This window comes from Notolepis coatsorum, assembly GCF_963971535.1.
Source record: "Notolepis coatsorum genome assembly, chromosome: 6".
Classification (NCBI taxonomy): Eukaryota; Metazoa; Chordata; class Actinopteri; order Aulopiformes; family Paralepididae; genus Notolepis; species Notolepis coatsorum.
In genome coordinates, this window is record NC_140170.1 from 70,687,198 (window position 1) to 70,706,096 (window position 18,899).

Below are 18,899 nucleotides of genomic sequence, written 5' to 3' on the forward strand. Positions count from 1 at the left end.
TAGTTTACACCGAAGATCAAGTCACTTGTATTTCATACTGGACTCAGCTAAGGGAGGACTGAACTGCACTGCCTCTGTGTACTGTTGGACTGTTGTTGATCTCTCTCTCTCTCTCCGTTTCCACTCCGAGTTGGAGCTGGGAGTATCTGCAGAGCCGCAGCGGCGCCTACGCCGATTCCCCACCTCTAACACCGGGAGGATCTGCAGAGCCGCAGACAACTCTGCCGAAGGCATTCTCTTTTTTTGTTGATTCAGAATTGTTATTTGGCTCTTTTTGATTCTGTAATAAATACGCCCTAGTGTTTGGCTTACTCTGAACTACCTGTCTGTGCCGTGCTGTTGAGGTCGGTTTCAAACCCTAACAGTTTCCCAATAAGGAGTGCATTGTTATTGAATAGGGGAGTATGGCTATGCCAATTATGTTGGTTAGTATATTTCTTTTGTGTTTCTCGCCATAACCGAATCACATGTGTAATAAGAGGGCCAAATTTCACTTCGCATTGCTTAATTGATAGTTTGGTGTATACTATGTCCTGCAGTCTATGTGGTGCTACTATCTTTTCTTCTAAGTTTCTCCAGGATACTGATGCTTGGGAGTCAAACCAGGTTGTCAGTGGTCTTAAAGAGTACGCTTTAAAATAGTGGTAAAAGTCTGGGAATGCTAATCCACCGTCGGCTTTGTTTCTCTGTGCGGTGAATCTTTTTATTCTTGGAGGTTTATTATTCCAAACAAATGTATATGCGGTGGAGTGTAATTTTTTCCAGTGACCATCAGGAGGGGGTAGCGGTAACATTAATGTTAATGAAGTTGATTCTAGGTAAGACATCCATCTTAACTATTGATACTCGGGCCTGTACTGAATTTTTAAGTTTGGACCACCTGTCAAAGTCGTAATTGATCTTATCTTGGACTTTTGTGTAATTGTACTTCACCGTTTGGTTTATAGTAGGGAATACCTCAACTACTAAACATCTGAAGTGTTTTACCATTGGTATTTTTCCTAGAAGGAGTATATTCTTTGCAAGGGCGTTAAGTGGTAGGAAGGCCGACTTTGGCCAATTTATCCTAAATCCCGATAGATTGCCAAAGTCATCAATCAACTTGAGAAGATGAGGCATTGAGGTGGTAGGGTTTTCCATGAACAATATTACGTCGTCTGCATAGAAACTAATATGATGTTGTGTGCCCTTGATTGAGATTGGTTCTATGGATTGGGATTGTCTTATAAACTGTGCTAAAGGCTCTAAAGAGTCTTTTCTGGACTCTTTTCGTATCACAAACAGTACTGTATTTGCAAATCTGGTATGTCATAAATCTATAGATGTAGCAGTACTGTCTATCTGTATGTCATGTATGCAGTGATGGGCAGTAGCTAGCTACAAGTAGCGACGCTACATAGCTTAACTACATTTCTCAGTAGCGTGATGGTAGCGTTGCTACTTTTGAACCAAGTAGCGTTCTCTGTAGTGCAGCTATTTTTAGAATCAAGTAGTGGCGTAGCGTGAGCAAAACGCTACACGCTACTATCTGGAGAAACAGACTAAAAAAAAAGATAAACTCTCCGGAGAAAACCCACTATGATTGGTTGGTTGGTTTAGATATGAGTATGACGACTCACGATTGGGTAAGGTTAGGCCAAAACATTACGGGGAGGCCAATCAGAGGCAGGATAGGGCGGGACATGCCACTCCAGCTCCGCAAATCAGGAAGTAAACAAATCAAAACACAGACCACTGAATGAATGAATAAATGAACCACCAGTCCGCGCGAAATGGCAGAGGGATTCGATGTTTCCAGGGCTGATGGCATTGATGAAGATGATGTCATCTCCATGGCCCTATCTGGAAAAATTTGACTGAGTTTGACTGAAAAACAAGCTGACTCGCGATGCACATGGCTATTGTTTACATTTTCCATGGGATTAATGCATGCGGCTTGAGTCGGACTCGTCACATGGAGAAGCTGCACTATTCAACGAAAGATGAGATCGATCGAGATACCGTCTTTATGGGTAAGTGTCTTGGCTTTAGAATGTCAGTTTGTGTAACGTTACTGTAACACTCCTCCTCTCTCATCTCCTCTCCTCTCCTCTCCCTCTCCTCTCCCTCTCCTCTCCTCTCCTCTCCTCTCCTCTCCTCTCCTCTCCTCTCCTCTCCTCTCCTCTCCTCTCCTTAATCAGAGTTTCCAACGCTATAGGTCTATATGACAGGCGTTGTACTCTTAAACAGTAATGTATATTTGTAGATCTGGGGTCCCCACATGATTTTGGGGCCATGGAATGTTTTGTGAGTTACATATTTAAATACATTTGGTCATTTAGCTGACGCTTTCATTCAAAGCAACTTACAAATTGTGTACAACAAGTCAGCAGGAGTGGTATATCTAGCAGCCAAGGATAAGTAGTATTGTTTGTTAGGTTAGGTTAGGTTTACTTTATTATGTTTACTTTATTTGTTCAAGGGGGACAGTGTACATTAATAAAACATTTTACAAATGTAAATGCACCCAATTTTAGCCAAAAGGCTAATTTCCATTGGCAGTCCCCCTGCCAGAAGGTACAGGCTAAAATCCTGTGTAAAAAAAGGGTTAGCGATAAAAACAGAATAAAATCAAGATAAATAACATAAGAATAAAAACACAACAAAAGCACATAGACATAGTAGGGATACAGGTCACAATACAGTCATGGACACAAGGACAGAGCACATCATGACATATTAAGAGACCCAGACATAGACAGACGCACCATATCCACACACGCACATACACACACAGACACCTCAGTGTTGACAGGTTCTGGTTTTCAATGAGCCATTCCCTAACCCTGCACTTGAATGAATGGTATGATGTGGACACTCTAATTGTTTGAGGAATTGAGTTCCATTGGTGGGATGCTCTGTATGAGAAGACGGCCTGGCCAAATACACTTTTTTGAAAGAGATTGTACAGTCCCCCCTGTCTAGCAGTCTCGAGCTTGAGTGTTATACTCTGAGTACATACTGTAGTAGTATAGACATATTAGCATAGTTGGTGGTAGTATAGACATGGTAGCATAATAGTAAAATTCAGTAAGACAGTTATTATTAGTTATAATTCAGATATTGAAGAAGTGTGTTTTTGGTTGATAAAGTGGGCAGTTTATCCTGTGCTGAAAAGTCTCCATTCCAATAGAGAGAGTATATATTTTGGTGTTTATTTGATTATTGTTTCACTGCCTTTCATTTATTACGTTTCCACAGTTCTTTCCTCATACTTTATTAACATTTTGTACATAATACAAGTTCATGTTAAAATGATGACACAAAAAGCCAGACCGAGGGCTTGTTTCAGTTTTCTAATAAACAATCAAACTGAACCTTTTTTTTGCTTGCCTATTTGTTTAGTGGAAACTTGATCATAAAGTAAAAAAAAATAAAATAAAAAAGTAGTGCCGATGTATTTAGCTATTTTTGCCATGTCCTTGTAGTGTAGCTTGCTACATTTATCTGGGGATAGCTTCCATTGTAGTTGAGCTATATTTAATCGAGAGTAACTTGTAGTGTAGCTTACTACATTTTCCAAGTAGCTTGCCCATCACTGCATGTATGTCATATATGTTATGATGAATTGAAAATGGGGGACCCTGATGTAAACAAGACGAAAGTCTTTCTCTGGTCTGCATCCCCTTAACAATTGTATGTATTGAGCTGTACTGTACTGTACCCATTCTGCAATCTGTTAATAAAGTTTTCAATCAATCAATCAATCAAAACCAAATGTGGCAGCTATAGACCCTTAAGTCTCCTCGGAGCCGATCTCAAGCTATATGCTAAGGTGCTAGCCATCCGACTTCAAAAGCATATGACATTTCTGGTTAACCCCGATCAGACCGGCTTTATAAGAGGCAGACTGGTCACGGATAATATCAGACGGTTAATGCACGTGATTGATGCCAGTAAGGATGTTGCAGCCCCTACGGCTGTCATGTCCTTAGACGCGATGAAGGCCTTTGACAGATTGGAGTGGTCATATTTATGGGCAGTACTGGGAAGGATGGGATTGGGCGAGGGTTTCATTCACATGATCAAAGTCCTCTACACAGATCCCTCTGCCATGATCTTGACAGGGAAGCTTTGCTCACCACTATTCGCTGTTTCGCGCTCTTCTAGACAGGGTTGTCCTCTTAGCCCAGGACTCTTTGCTCTTTCACTCGACCGGGTCAAAATGATGACCTAAACAAAGATGGGCTCTTCTGCCTGGAGTTCGCAGTTTGATGCCATCTAGGTTTAAGCATCATCCTGGTGATGGTGTGTCTGTTATATTCTTAGTGTTGATGTTATGTTCCTAGTGTCTGTTATAGTCCTAGTGTTGATGTTATGTTCTATAGTGTCTGTTATATATATTTTTTTCTTTTGTATCCACTTTTTCTCCTTATTTTTAAATTTTTCTCTCATCCCAATTTCGCCTCGCCAATTCTCCCCTCCCCTGTCTCAAACGTTGCTAGACTATGCCTCCCACTGGTCGGCTGCAGTGAGGACCAAGCCTTGCATCACGTGTCCCCTCCGGTACACGAGGAGGCAGCCGTCGCATCTTTTCACCTGTACAACAGCGCAATCTCTCAGTGGCGAGGAGTAACGCGTGGGAGGCTCACGCTGCCCCGGTTACTTCCTGATTCTGCTGTACAGGCGCACCAACCGACCTGTAGGAGTCGCTGTCCACAACGTCCGATCCCCACCCACCAGCTTTCCCACCCCTAACACTGCCAACTGTGTTAGTATGAACGACCAGCCAAGCTGGTAGCACGCCGAGAGCTGGGCTCGAACCCAGCATCTCCTGCGTTAGTGGCGAGCGCCTTGCCCACTGTGCCACTTAGCCACCCTATGTGTCTGTTACATTCTGTAAACTTTGTTCTGCTGCACCGCTGAGGTTTAATGTTTTTACTATCTTCAGTTGTTTTTATCAGCAGTGTCTTATTTATGTACACTGATAATGTTTACTACTGTCACGGTCCTACATGCATTAACTTATGGGGTGATGATTACGATGAGGATGATGTCATTGATGATAATGATTGGTGTTGACCACATCTCTGATAATCTCAAAGTTCTGCTACAATAAAGAACTTCTTGGTACCTCTTTAGTCTACGGTGACATTATTGACACCAACTGTAAATAGAGCTGATCAATAGAAGACACAGGAGACTCGTTTAAATCATGTATTTATTTGGAAAATATCTGTGATGTTACTTTCTATGAAACTCTAATTACATGGGTCATACCATCATGGTCTTTAGGGATGCACCGATGTTAACCAATATTACAGATGTTGATATGATCTGTATACATAAAACAAATGTATATAATAATCGAATTATGTACATACTGAAACAATGTTAGTCATTGTCTCATGCAAGTAACATTACCCAAACAAACTCATACAAACACACAATGGCAGCTAGACAGAGAAATAATAGATGGCCCACACAGATCCCAGACCAGCCCCTAACTTCTGGTAACTAAGAAGGTAGGGGGAACAATTCTATAGAACTGGAACCAAGTCCTTTTTAAGCCCAGTTGCAGCACTTGCAGCTGACGTCGAAGACCAGGCCGGCAGCACAGTGCTGGTCGTAGGTCTGTCCCCGGGAGCACTGGTAGAAGTGGTTCTTGTTGGTGAGGTCAGGGTAGAGTCCGTCGGACTTGCCAGCGCAGAAGCCAGTTCCACCACTTCCACCACCACCACCACCACCACCTGGCTGGGTGGGGATGACAACAGGTGGCAGGGGTCGTGCTGTGCAGTCTAGGTGAGACGGAAGAAAAGAGAAGAGATATCAAGAGAGCGAATTGTGTCTGAAGAGCTGTGTGTGTCTCTAGTGTGTGTGAGTGTGTGTGTGTGTGTGTGTGTGTGTGTGTGTGTGTGTGTGTGTGTGTGTGTGTGTGTGTGTGTGTGTGTGTGTGTGTGTGTGTGTGTGTGTGTGTGTGTGTGTGTGTGTGTGTGTGTGTGTGTGTGTGTGTGTGTGAGTGTGTGTGTGTGTGTGTGTGTGTAGGTGTGTGTGTGTGTGTGTGTGTGTGTGTGTGTGTGTGTGTGTGTGTGTGTGTGTGTGTGTGTGTGTGTGTGTGTGTGTGTGTGTGTGTGTGTGTGTGTGTGTGTGTGTGTGTGCACTATGTGTCTGTCTTACCGCCGCCAATTCCCAGGCCGGTCTTGATGGTGTTGATCAGAGGATATTTCCCCTGGCCACAGAAGGTGCCGCTGAAGTCATCCATGTCCAGACTCCAGACCATGGCTCCTCCAAAACCACTCTTCTTCAGCCAGTCAATCTGTAGAGAGACACACAGTGGTTAAACTGGGACTGTAGAGACACAGAGTGGTTAAACTGAGACTGTAGAGAGACAGAGTTGTTAAACTGAGACTGTAGAGACACAGAGTTGTTAAACTGAGACTGTAGAGACACAGAGTTGTTAAACTGAGACTGTAGAGACACAGAGTGGTTAAACTGAGACTGTAGAGAGACAGAGTTGTTAAACTGGTCATAAAGCACAGCGACCAAATACAAGATTAGTGATACATGCAACACATCTGAACAATCGCATATAAACAGACCTTGATGTTGAAACTCTTGATGTTGTCATATCCGACCCAGACCTCACTGGTGAAGGCATAGGGCACCTGCTGAGGGGCGTCCCAGGCCTCAGTGGCTGTCTTCAGGAAGGTGCAGATCTGAGGGGAGGAGGGTAGAGATTTAGGTCTCTTTCTCACTCACACACACACACACACACACACACACATCAAACAAATACACATATTAACAGTAAAGAGACGTGAGCATGGCTCAATGGGCAGAGCATGGCACTAACACTACCAAGGATAGAGGTTCAATTCCCACTAGGAGTCTGAAGAAGTGTGTTTGAAATGTCACTATTCTGTGGTGTGAATACATTCCTTGCGTCTGGAGATTTCAGTGTACAGACTCTATAGTTCCCTGTTGCGCACTCACGCTCGTTCCACCACCTTAAGATCATTGGATGTGTGTTTTTTTTCTTTTTTTTTTATAGTCAATTGACCTGTCTCATCTTATCTCACCTCATAGTAGGACAACATGTCTCAAGCCTCATCTTATCTCACCTCATAGTAGGACAACATGTCTCAAGCCTCATCTTATCTCACCTCATAGTAGGACAACATGTCTCAAGCCTCATCTTATCTCACCTCATAGTAGGCCAACATGTCTCAAGCCTCATCTAATCTCACCTCATAGTAGGACAATATGTATCAAGCCTCATCTAATCTCACCTCATAGTAGGACACCATGTCTCAAGCCTCATCTTATCTCACCTCATAGTAGGACACCATGTCTCAAGCCTCATCTTATCTCACCTCATAGTAGGACAACATGTCTCAAGCCTCATCTAATCTCACCTCATAGTAGGACAACATGTCTCAAGCCTCATCTTATCTCACCTCATAGTAGGACAACATGTCTCAAGCCTCATCTAATCTCACCTCATAGTAGGACAACATGTCTCAAGCCTCATCTTATCTCACCTCATAGTAGGACACCATGTCTCAAGCCTCATCTTATCTCACTTCATAGTAGGACAACATGTCTCAAGCCTCATCTTATCTCACCTCATAGTAGGACACCATGTCTCAAGCCTCATCTTATCTCACCTCATAGTAGGACAACATGTCTCAAGCCTCATCATATCTCACCTCATAGTAGGCCAAAAAGCCAGTCTGACGGGTGAAGGGACCGGCAGGTCCAGCTCCATTGTTGGGAGCTCCCACAGCTGTGTTAGAGGAGGAGGCCAGCTTGAAGTTGTGTCCATAGGTGGCCATACCAACCAGCAGCTTCTCAGCTGGGGCACCGTTGCTCTTCCAGTAGTTCATAGCATAGTCCTAAGGAGAGGGAACCAGGCGCTATGAGAAGAATTACAAAAAGTAAAAACAAAAACCTGTAAAAAAGTGTTTAATTTACTTTCATTCAGCCATTACTACCACAGCTATATACAATAAGAAATTAACTAAACATAATAATAATAATAATAATAATAATAATAATAATAATAATAATAATAATAATAATAATAATAATAATAATAATAATAATAATAATAATAATAATAATAATAATAATAATAATAATAATAATAATAATAATAATAATAATAATAATAATAATAATAATAATAATAATAATAATAATAATAATAATAATAATAATAATAATAATAATAATAATAATAATAATAATAATAATAATAATAATAATAATAATAATAATAATAATAATAATAATAATAATAATAATAATAATAATAATAATAATAATAATAATAATAATAATAATAATAATAATAATAATAATAATAATAATAATAATAATAATAATAATAATAATAATAATAATAATAATAATAATAATAATAATAATAATAATAATAATAATAATAATAATAATAATAATAATAATAATAATAATAATAATAATAATAATAATAATAATAATAATAATAATAATAATAATAACAATAACAATAACAACAATAATAATAATAATAATAATAATAATAATAATAATAATAATAATAATAATAATAATAATAATAATAATAATAATAATAATAATAATAATAATAATAATAATAATAATAATAATAATAATAATAATAATAATAATAATAATAATAATAATAATAATAATAATAATAATAATAATAATAATAATAATAATAATAATAATAATAATAATAATAATAATAATAATAATAATAATAATAATAATAATAATAATAATAATAATAATAATAATAATAATAATAATAATAATAATAAAAATAATAATAATAATAATAATAATAATAATATCTTAAATTTATATAGCGCCATTCAGGAGACCCAAGGCGTGTAATCTAGCTATTGATTTCCCCACAGAAAGCACAAACAGGTATAAGCCCGCCCAGTGCTTAGAAGTAGCGCTTTATTAATAATCAAGCATCAAAATATATACAACAGCTGTAGCTACAACCTGCATTGGAACCCAGGCTAAGAGCAACAGGGATGATGAGGAACTAACACCAACAATCACCGCTTGTCACCACTTGCTACAAAACAGAGAAAACACTGAATAATCTCAGTGCAGAGACATATCAACACAGTACAATGACAGCGGGACATCACATGCACAGTGCACTTTCATATTAACTTGTCATTCAGTGCTATTACAGTGATATTCATTACATCCAGTGATATGGACCTGTTCTCAAACCCCGCTCTTTTTTCTTGATCCTCCGATCACAGCGGTTGCTTGTTCCCGGAGATTGGAGGATCAAGGAAAGAGGGCAGGGTTTGAGATAGGTCAATCAAGTTGCCCTGATTAACAGCATCTGCTAAATGCCTAAAATATGATCATTGTAAATTAATCCTCCAGCTCACCATGTTGAAGTAGATGAGGTCGCCCTTGTCGGCGGGGCCTTTGTACAGAGGGCTGTTCTCTCCAACCACGCGTTCCCAGGAGCCGTGGAAGTCGTAGGTCATCACGTGGAAGTAATCCAGCAGGCTGGTGACAACAACACATAATCTTTCATTTTTATTCTTTTTTTCATGTATCTAAAAAAATATTTGCACCAAATCCATTACAAATAAAAGACCCAGTTGGTGTGAAAATATGCCGACAAACATTAAATATCTTTGGAACCGTTTGTGTTAAATTGTATCTGGATCGCGAGATTAACTTCTCTCTGTCAAAACTGAAAGTGTATTTCTACGTCACATAAAGGCTGGCTGGCAGTGTGCATAGAATAAGGCATAGATTATTGAAATTCGTTTTCCTCTAACAAACGCATCTATTTCTATATTTCCTATCATTTCTCTATCTACTCCTGGGCCCTATTCCCCGTACCTGGTTCAACTAAGTCGATCAAGAGTCCCATTATCCAGATTCAATTAACCCGATGTTTGAAGCCGGGATTTTCCTGTTCCTCGAAGGTGGATTCAGTCTCGTTAACTCGAACCAGACTTGAGACCCAGGATAAGTGCGCGCTTCAGTTGAAAAGCCAGCACGTATCGATAGCAGAGATCCTGATTTTCTAACGGCATTGATTGATTAATTGATTTTAAACTTTATTAACAGATTGCAGTACGGCTCAATAGCCTCGCCGACAAGTTAAATGCATAATCTATAGTCTAATTTTAAGTCCCTCATTACCCCAATCAATCAGATTATATTTCTTTAAACTTGCCTGCTGGCAGTAGGTTTATGGATTGAATAATCAAATGAGATCTTGCTAGCGAAAATAATTAGTTCAACTGTTATACAGAATAAGGATACGGCTCTCTTACCCATTGATTGATGTATGGTGGATCTTTTACTTTTCTGCACTGTGGTGTGACGGTTTGTGGTTTTGACTTTCACGCAGACGGCCCGGGTTCGAATCCCACTTCTCCTAGTCTTTTCCTTCTTTTTGCAATGTAGGAATAATTCAATTTGGTGCACGTTGAGAGCTATATAAAGAATGACATCCTCAATGCATGTAGATTTATAATATTTTAACTTAAAACTAGGCTACTTTTGCGTATAATCATTAATATTATATTCCAAAAAGATTATATTGGAAACGCGGGGTTTCAAACTCCGGTCGCCCGGTTGCCAGGATTGAGCACTAGCCGCTGCGCCACTGTGCCAGACAGGATATATTCATTGTTTATCCATTAATGGACGAGAGACCCGTGTTTAGAATATTTTTCTTTTGAATGAAGTTTTATCTCTTTATTCTCAAATGCATTAATGTGACGTCAACGGCTCATTCAATTTCTCAAATCCGTCAAACAGCGCATCTCATCAGACATTTTAATCCCAGTTACAATATCACACAAAAACCACAATCCACGCATAGACACTTCAATTTTATGCTTGAATGAAACACAATCCGGGCGCTCCGTTAAGCAAATCTACAGCGGAGAATATATGAAACTAATCAGAGCCAAACGGCCGATAGGTTTCATTCATTAAAGATATCCCCGCGGGATTCACATTTGCAATGCGCCGTTATTAAAATAACCACATGCAGCGTGTATCGCGACTCCGAGCGCCGTATATGATGTGCATTATTTTATTTAGGACAAAGTAAATCTATAGGCTCAATATGATTTATTATCAGCATTTAGTTCTATTATTATACATTTCAAAAGCCCCCTCTAGGAAAACGAAGCACAGAAACATAATTCAGAATGGTATAAATGGGATCTCTAGACTGTGAGAATCATTTCAGGAAGCGAGCTGTCATTTATTTGCGGGGGCGTGGCCATGGTTCATCCGGCTAACTGAAGTTAACCCTGCTCTCGACCAGGCTCAAACTTTTTGATCTGTTGTCATGGTGATTTGGACAATCGAGCGTCGGGGAATGGAAAGGTCCGGCTTAAGTCAGGCTAGACTGGAAATTATCCGGCTAACTCAGTTATCCAGGTACGGGGAACGGGGCCCTGGTTAGTTTACTGGGGGTTGGAAACTCAAGATTAGCCACCTGCAGACGGCAGGGAGAGGTGCCGGGTGTGACGTATATTTTAGTTGATGAAATATTAAACACTTTTTTATTTCAGTGTCACAGTATCACCTCAATCTCCAAAATAAGAGGGAGCCACTGCAAAGGGGCTGAATAGCCGCAGGTTTCCGACCCCTGCCCTATCCCCACTCAATTCCAACCCACACATCAGACCAAAACAAAACATTTAAACAATGTGTAATACCCAGCTGGGCTCCTTTGTCTAGAGGCTGTTGTTTGAAGGCATTACAGATTTGACCTTTAAATCTAAAGTGTGTGTCTTTGATAACCGTATGCGTGTGCTTGTGTACGTAATATTTGTATGTGTGTATGTCTGTGTGTGTGTGTTTGTATGGGCATGTGAAAACGTGGGAGTGCATGAGAGCAGGTGTGCGTGTGCACGTCTGTGTACTAACGCTCCAATCTCAGCAATCTGGTATCCAGTCTCAATGGTTCCCTTTCCAGCGGAGACGGCAGCCGTCAGCATCAGACGAGGACGGTTGGTGCTCTTGCCCTCCGCCTCAAAGGCCGTCAGCAGCTCCTACAAGAGGGATACGAGGATGAAGGAGGAGGAGGTATATTGTATTGTTGCATTATATTCAGATATATTCATGTGATAGACCTCCTAAGGGTGCTATTATAATAATAATGATAATAATAATTTAATAACAATATCATATAATATTATATGGATTAAAGCAGACAGACCTGACACAGGACAGTGTAGCGCGCCTTGTCCACAAGTGGGGAACCACGAGACCCGGGGTACTCCCAGTCAATATCCAGACCATCAAACCCGTATTGGCGCAGGAACTTGATCACACTGGTGGTGAAGGTCTGGCGGTTAGCGGCACTGGCCACCATGGCTGTGAACCTGAGGAGAGAGACAATAACAATCAGCATCTTAACTGAGGAGAGAGACAATAACAATCAGCATCTTAACAAGGGACTCAAGGTCCTGGCATCATTGATCCTATTGGATACTCACTTGGCAGTGCCAAAGTTCCATCCTCCAATAGCCAGCAGAGTCTTCAGGTTGGCGTTGCTGAAAGCAGAGGAAAGCGTACTTTGATTTAGCGCTCGCGCGTCATTTTAAAGGCATGATTTATGTACTTTTGTGTCTATGCCTCTGTGTGTATCCTGCTGGATTCACACTATCAGGCTAGTGTTTCAATGGAAGCATTAATCAATGGTCATGGTGCTATCATCACGTTCCTCAGAAGTGTCATACTGTAACTCAGTACAACAGAAAGCAGACCGTTTTTTTGTCAGTGTATATATATATATAGTATGTGCATGTACATGTATGTACTAACTCTTTCTTGAGGGCCTGGAACTCAGCATAGAGCTTCTCGTCGTTCCACTCGTAGGTCGAGATCTCGTTGTTGTTGTTCATCACGGAGAAGGCATAGATGAGGTGGTCACAGAGACATGGGTCCACGTTGGCAGGGAAGTACTTTCCTGCTCCGGGACGGTACTGTCCCCAGTTGGTGAAGTAGCAGGAGAGCACGTATGATGACCCTGTGGGAGGTGAGGTACAGGTACAGGTACAGCTACAGTTACAGGTACAGGTACAGGTACAGGTACAGGTACAGGTGAAGGTACAAGTACAGGTACAGGTACATGTAGAGGTTGAGGTACAGGTACAGGTACAGGTACAAGTACAGGTACAGGTTGGAAGATATTGTGCTATTCTGCCATCGTCGTGACATATTGTGTTTGTTAATCATTCTTTCTGTATCTGCATTTAAAGTTTCCAGGTCGTTATGTGCCGAGTGAGGTTCATGATCCTCAGACCCAGGGAACCACTTCAGAACATAGAAGATGTATATATTACATTATATATTGTATTTTACTGTATATTACCTAGCTGTTACATTACTGTATTATACTGTATCTTACCTAACTGTTACATTATATACTGTATTATACTGTATCTTACCTAGCTGTTACATTATATACTGTATTATACTGTATCTTACCTAACTGTTACATTATATACTGTATTATACTGTATCTTACATAACTGTTACATTATATACTGTATTATACTGTATCTTACCTAACTGTTACATTATATACTGTATAATACTGTATCGTACCTAACTGTTACATTATATACTGTATTATACTGTATCTTATCTAACTGTTACATTATATACTGTATTATACTGTATCTTACCTAGCTTTTACATTATATACTGTATTATACTGTATCTTACCTAGCTTTTACATTATATACTGTATTATACTGTATCTTACCTAACTGTTACATTATATACTGTATTATACTGTATCTTACCTAGCTGTTACATTATATACTGTATTATACTGTATCTTACCTAACTGTTACATTATATACTGTATTATACTGTATCTTACCTAACTGTGACATTATATACTGTATTATACTGTATCTTACCTAGCTGTTACATTATATACTGTATTATACTGTATCTTACCTAACTGTTACATTATATACTGTATTATACTGTATCTTACCTAGCTGTTACATTATATACTGTATTATACTGTATCTTACCTAGCTGTTACATTATATACTGTATTATACTGTATCTTACCTAGCTGTTACATTATATACTTTATTATACTGTATCTTACCTAACTGTTACATTATATACTGTATTATACTGTATCTTACCTAGCTGTTACATTATATACTGCATTATACTGTATCTTACCTAGCTGTTACATTATATACTGTATTATACTGTATCCCACCTAGCTGTTACATTATATACTGTATTATACTGTATCTTACCTAGCTGTTACATTATATACTGTATTATACTGTATCTTACCTAGTTGTTACATTATATACTGTATTATACTGTATCCCACCTAGCTGTTACATTATATACTGTATTATACTGTATCTTACCTAGCTGTTACATTATATACTGTATTATACTGTATCTTACCTAGCTGTTACATTATATACTGTATTATACTGTATCTTACCGAGCTGCACGTGCAGCAGGAGAGCCAGACCTGCAGAGAGGAAGGGATTGAGAAGGAAAGAGAGACAGAGACAATTAGAAGTAGAATTACATTTGTACACATACCAGGAATTTGTCCTCTGCATTCAACCCATCCTAACTGTAGGTAGATTCCCAAAAATATACAACAAACGCAGGAGAACATTCATATTGATTGCTCCTATCCTGAAACTTAAGCCCAAAAGAGGGACCAAATTCCACCTGTGCATGTCTTCTTTTATATATTTATTCTTAGCGTGTATATATATATATATATATATATATATATATATATATATATATATATATATCCTCTGTCCGTATATACCTGCATATACTAATTTTGACATATCTGTAGATATTATATCTATATCTATATCTATACAGTGTACATCACCTACTCTTACTAGTTACGCTGCTGACCAGTATGACTTACTATCTACCATACTGTCTTTATACTTGTATCACTGTACATATTAATACTCAAACTCTGTACATACATCTGATTAGCACTATTACTCAGTAGTAGCTTATACTCATTTATATATTTTATACCCAGTTTAACCACCTGTACAGTACTATTGCACTTTATTGTTACATTTGCACTCTGGTTGGATGACAAACCTCTTTTCGTGTGCTGTACTTATGCTGTATAATGACAATACATTTTAATCGAATCTAATCTAAGTATGTTTAGTTTGAATATCAAAAAAAAAACAGTACCTAGAAATACCTACATATTTAAAATGCAAAAAGAAGGATGAGAAGCAACTTCTCAACTTACCAACGAAGATGAGGAATTTACCCATGGTGCCTCTCTACAACCATCTGAAGGTCTGCGGCCCCTTATATACTCGCCTGGTCCGTCTCCATATCTGTAGGCCATGTTTGATCTGGCAGATTAAATCCATATAACTCCATATAAAGCAGTAAGCCTGACTCACTTGTTCTGACCAAGACCTGGATATTCCATTGACATTGCTGAAAGCACTGATAAACTTGAAATGCCCTTTGATAAAGATTTGCGTGTATGATTGTACATTCACATTTACAGTCAATATTCAGTCATTTAGCTGACGCTTTTATCCAAAGTGACTTACAAGTTATGTACAAGTCAGCAGGAAGGGTACAACTCTGGCAGCTAAGGCTACGTTTTTAATTTTATTTCATTTTATTTCATTTAAAAACTTTATTTAAACTTGAAAGGCAACTAAGGTTTCCCTCATGTACAGTCACATCGAGTGTACGTACAGAAATAAGCACACAAAAAAGCACATTAAATCACAGCATAAAATCATAACAATAAGATAACAAGAGGAGGCAAGAAGCAAACATAACAAATCTATTAAAACACGTAGAACTTGATTGACAAAGGTTGGAGATCAAGGTTTTAAACTCTGCAACAGAGGGGAGCATCTCAAGCTTTAAGGACAGTTGGAGTTCATTTCATGAGCTAGAGGGGCATCATAGCAAAATACAGATTTACCCTGTAAAGAACGGGTTCCATAGGTTCCAAAATTCCATTCCATTTATGATGTAGTATAAGGTAGCTTGCCAATAAGGGCATAACAATTAACAAATACCAGTGTTTGTTGCACCTCTCCATCAGAGAGGGCCAACCAACCTTCTCATAAAGGACACAGTGATGAGTCTCTCCATCAGAGAGGACCGACCAACCTTCTCATAAAGGACACAGTGATGAGTGTCGTATCTATCATTAGTGATGAATCTGAGGGCAGAGTGATGGACAGAGTCCATGGATTTAAGGGTTGAGGCCGCAGCATGTCTATAGATTACATCACCATAGTCCAGGACTGATAAGAAAACTGCTTCAACAAGTCTCTTCCTACTAATCGAGCCACACACCAAGATATTTATATTCAGTGAGTCTCTCAATGCTAGAACCACTTACGGTAGATATGTGTACACCATCATATTGATGATATGATATGATATGATAAATTTATTTATATTTGGCCCCGGGGCGCAGCCTGGGAAAAAAATAAAAACAGAAGGACATGAACAATACCAATTATAATTGCCTATAACAATAGTGGCCTTGATAATATTTCAGCAGAGCATCTGAAGTATGCGAGCCCGGTTGCTGTTCTGCTCTCTATCTGCTTTACAGGCCTCATGACACATGGGCTGCTGCCGGACTCCATGCTATCAGTCACTGTGGTGCCAGTTATCAAGGACAAGGCAGGAAAGGTGGGGAGTTTGGACAACTACCGACCCATTGCGCTGGCCAGTGTACTTTCTAAAGCCTTTTAGAGAGAATTTTATTGGATCGTTTAAGTTCTTTTTTAGTCACTTCTGACAATCAGTTTGGGTTCAAAGCCAAGCATGGCACTGACCTTTGTATCTATGCTTTGAAAGAAGTTATTAATATGTATAAGGGTAAGAATTCCTCTGTGTTAGTGGGTTTTATTGATGCCTCTAAGGCATTCAACCGAGTTAACCACCAGAAACAGTTTTTAAAGCTGAGGGAGAGGCTGGTAATATGATTAGAATCCTGGCATTCTGGTATGCGGACCAGACCATGCAGGTCAGATGGGGTGATACTGTCTCTGCTCCTGGTGGTGTTGGGCATGGCGTCCGACAGGGGGGGTTACTCTCCCCTGCACTCTTCAATTTGTATATAAATGAACTTTCTGTACAGCTTGGCAATTTCCGAACGGGTTATGTGTGTGGTAACATTATTAACAGAATTCGGCTATAGGGCGACAATAATGTGGTCAAGAGGCATGGTTTCTATCTTGAGCCTTAACTGGCGTGGTTTATTATTCACATGGCAGAGCAGTAACACTACAGGTCTTCTCTCACTGAGAGACTGGGGGAAATAGAAAGAAGTGGGAGGAGACAGCACTATTTATACTCGCCACCTGATGGTGTTCCTGAGTGTCTCCGCCTAGAGCGCCCTCTAGTGGAAACAGTTATATATGCAGTTAGACAGTTACTAGTGTAAACAGTTATATATGCAGTTAGACCAGTGCTTCTCAAACCTTTTCTGTCAGGCCCCCCTTTGGCGGACCAAAATATTTTGGGCCCCCCCCCCCCCCTCGCCCCAACAAAATAGTCATGAAATGGGCCATGTTTAAATTTATTGAAATTTATATCGTGACCTTTCAAATTGGCCCTATATTTTGTTTTCAGAGCAGTCATGGATGAAAAGCCAGCTTCACACAGATATTGTATGTGGTGCTGAATGGTATCAACACCTTAACTGCTGAATCATGAGATACTTGGTGGGCCATGAGATGAGATACTTGGTACTCAGCACCACACTCTGAAACTAGCTCTCCAGGTGGTATCAGATGAGATTTCAAAGAGTTCTTCCAAGAGTTTGGATGGAGATGTGTCAGGAAGCTTTGTCTCAATGTTGTCTGTAAAGGTTTTTTTTATCCAGAGTAACTTGGTGATCCTTTTCTGTGTTTTATTAAATAATGATTTTCAGATTTTGAGAAATGGTATTTTCATGGAGAACTCTGCAGCTGCAACAGATAGCACTTTAGTGATCATTTTCTGTAATCCAAAAAAAAAAAATTAAAAAAAATTTATAAATCTCAATATAGCTGAGCGGGAGCTTGAAGCTCGACAAATGTACCCCGCTGAGGCCCCCCACAACCATCAGACCGGGGAGGACCGAGCCCCCCGACCCACCCTAATGGAGGATACCCTCCCTATTGGAGGACGGGAGGGAGACGGATCCGACAGTGCAAAGAGGAACTCGCAACTCAACGCACAGGGTGAGCAGACCGTGGCTTGACCCCACGACTACGCACACGCACAACCCGCATGCCACCAGGGAACGAACGGAAGGAACAAACCTTGTTACCAACCCTGTGGCAAGGCCGTAGCAGCGGAGCGCGAAGGAAGACCCAGACCCAGAAGGGACTGGAGCCCCCTGGAAAAAGGGGGCCCGGAGAGGTCAACGACGCCACAGCATCAAGACCTCACCAGGCGGTCACTAGTGACACCGCCCCCCACATCGCCAGCGTATTCGGACAGGGCCCATCCAAGAGCGGGCCCTTCCCCCCACTAGCACGCCGCCTGGCACACTGACCCTGACATACTCAGGCAGTCAGCACGGCTGTAACTCGAAGTACTCAAGAGGCTACACTACAGCGGGAGCAGGCAGCGCACCGGGGAGACGACCTCCAGAAGAGGTCGATCCCTCAATCCAGGCAGCAGGCACTTGACCCGAGCCTGGAGCACTGTGGACGAGACAGGCGCCAAGGGGTCAACTGAAAACAGCACCCCGGCGGAAGGGGCGTATGCTGGCATTGTTGAGCACCATGACAAAGCCTCCACCAAAAAACCCAGACTCTCCAGAAGGGCCGAGGCAGAGAAGGCTGACACGATTGGCAGACGTCATGAACGTG

General features: G+C 40.2%; 1 protein-coding gene across 1 annotated transcript; it reads right to left on the bottom strand.

Moving 5' to 3' along the window:
• Positions 1-5,544: 5,544 nt before the first annotated feature.
• Positions 5,545-15,323, bottom strand: LOC311230025 (acidic mammalian chitinase-like; the record flags this gene model as incomplete). Its single annotated transcript, XM_084316165.1, has 11 exons — positions 5,545-5,777; positions 6,157-6,295; positions 6,579-6,695; positions 7,689-7,874; positions 9,411-9,534; positions 11,932-12,056; positions 12,224-12,389; positions 12,504-12,560; positions 12,832-13,036; positions 14,498-14,527; positions 15,299-15,323. The coding sequence occupies 11 exons, from the start codon at positions 15,321-15,323 to the stop codon at positions 5,545-5,547; spliced, it is 1,407 nt and encodes a 468-aa protein (XP_084172291.1).
• Between the last annotated feature and the right edge of the window lie 3,576 nt (positions 15,324-18,899).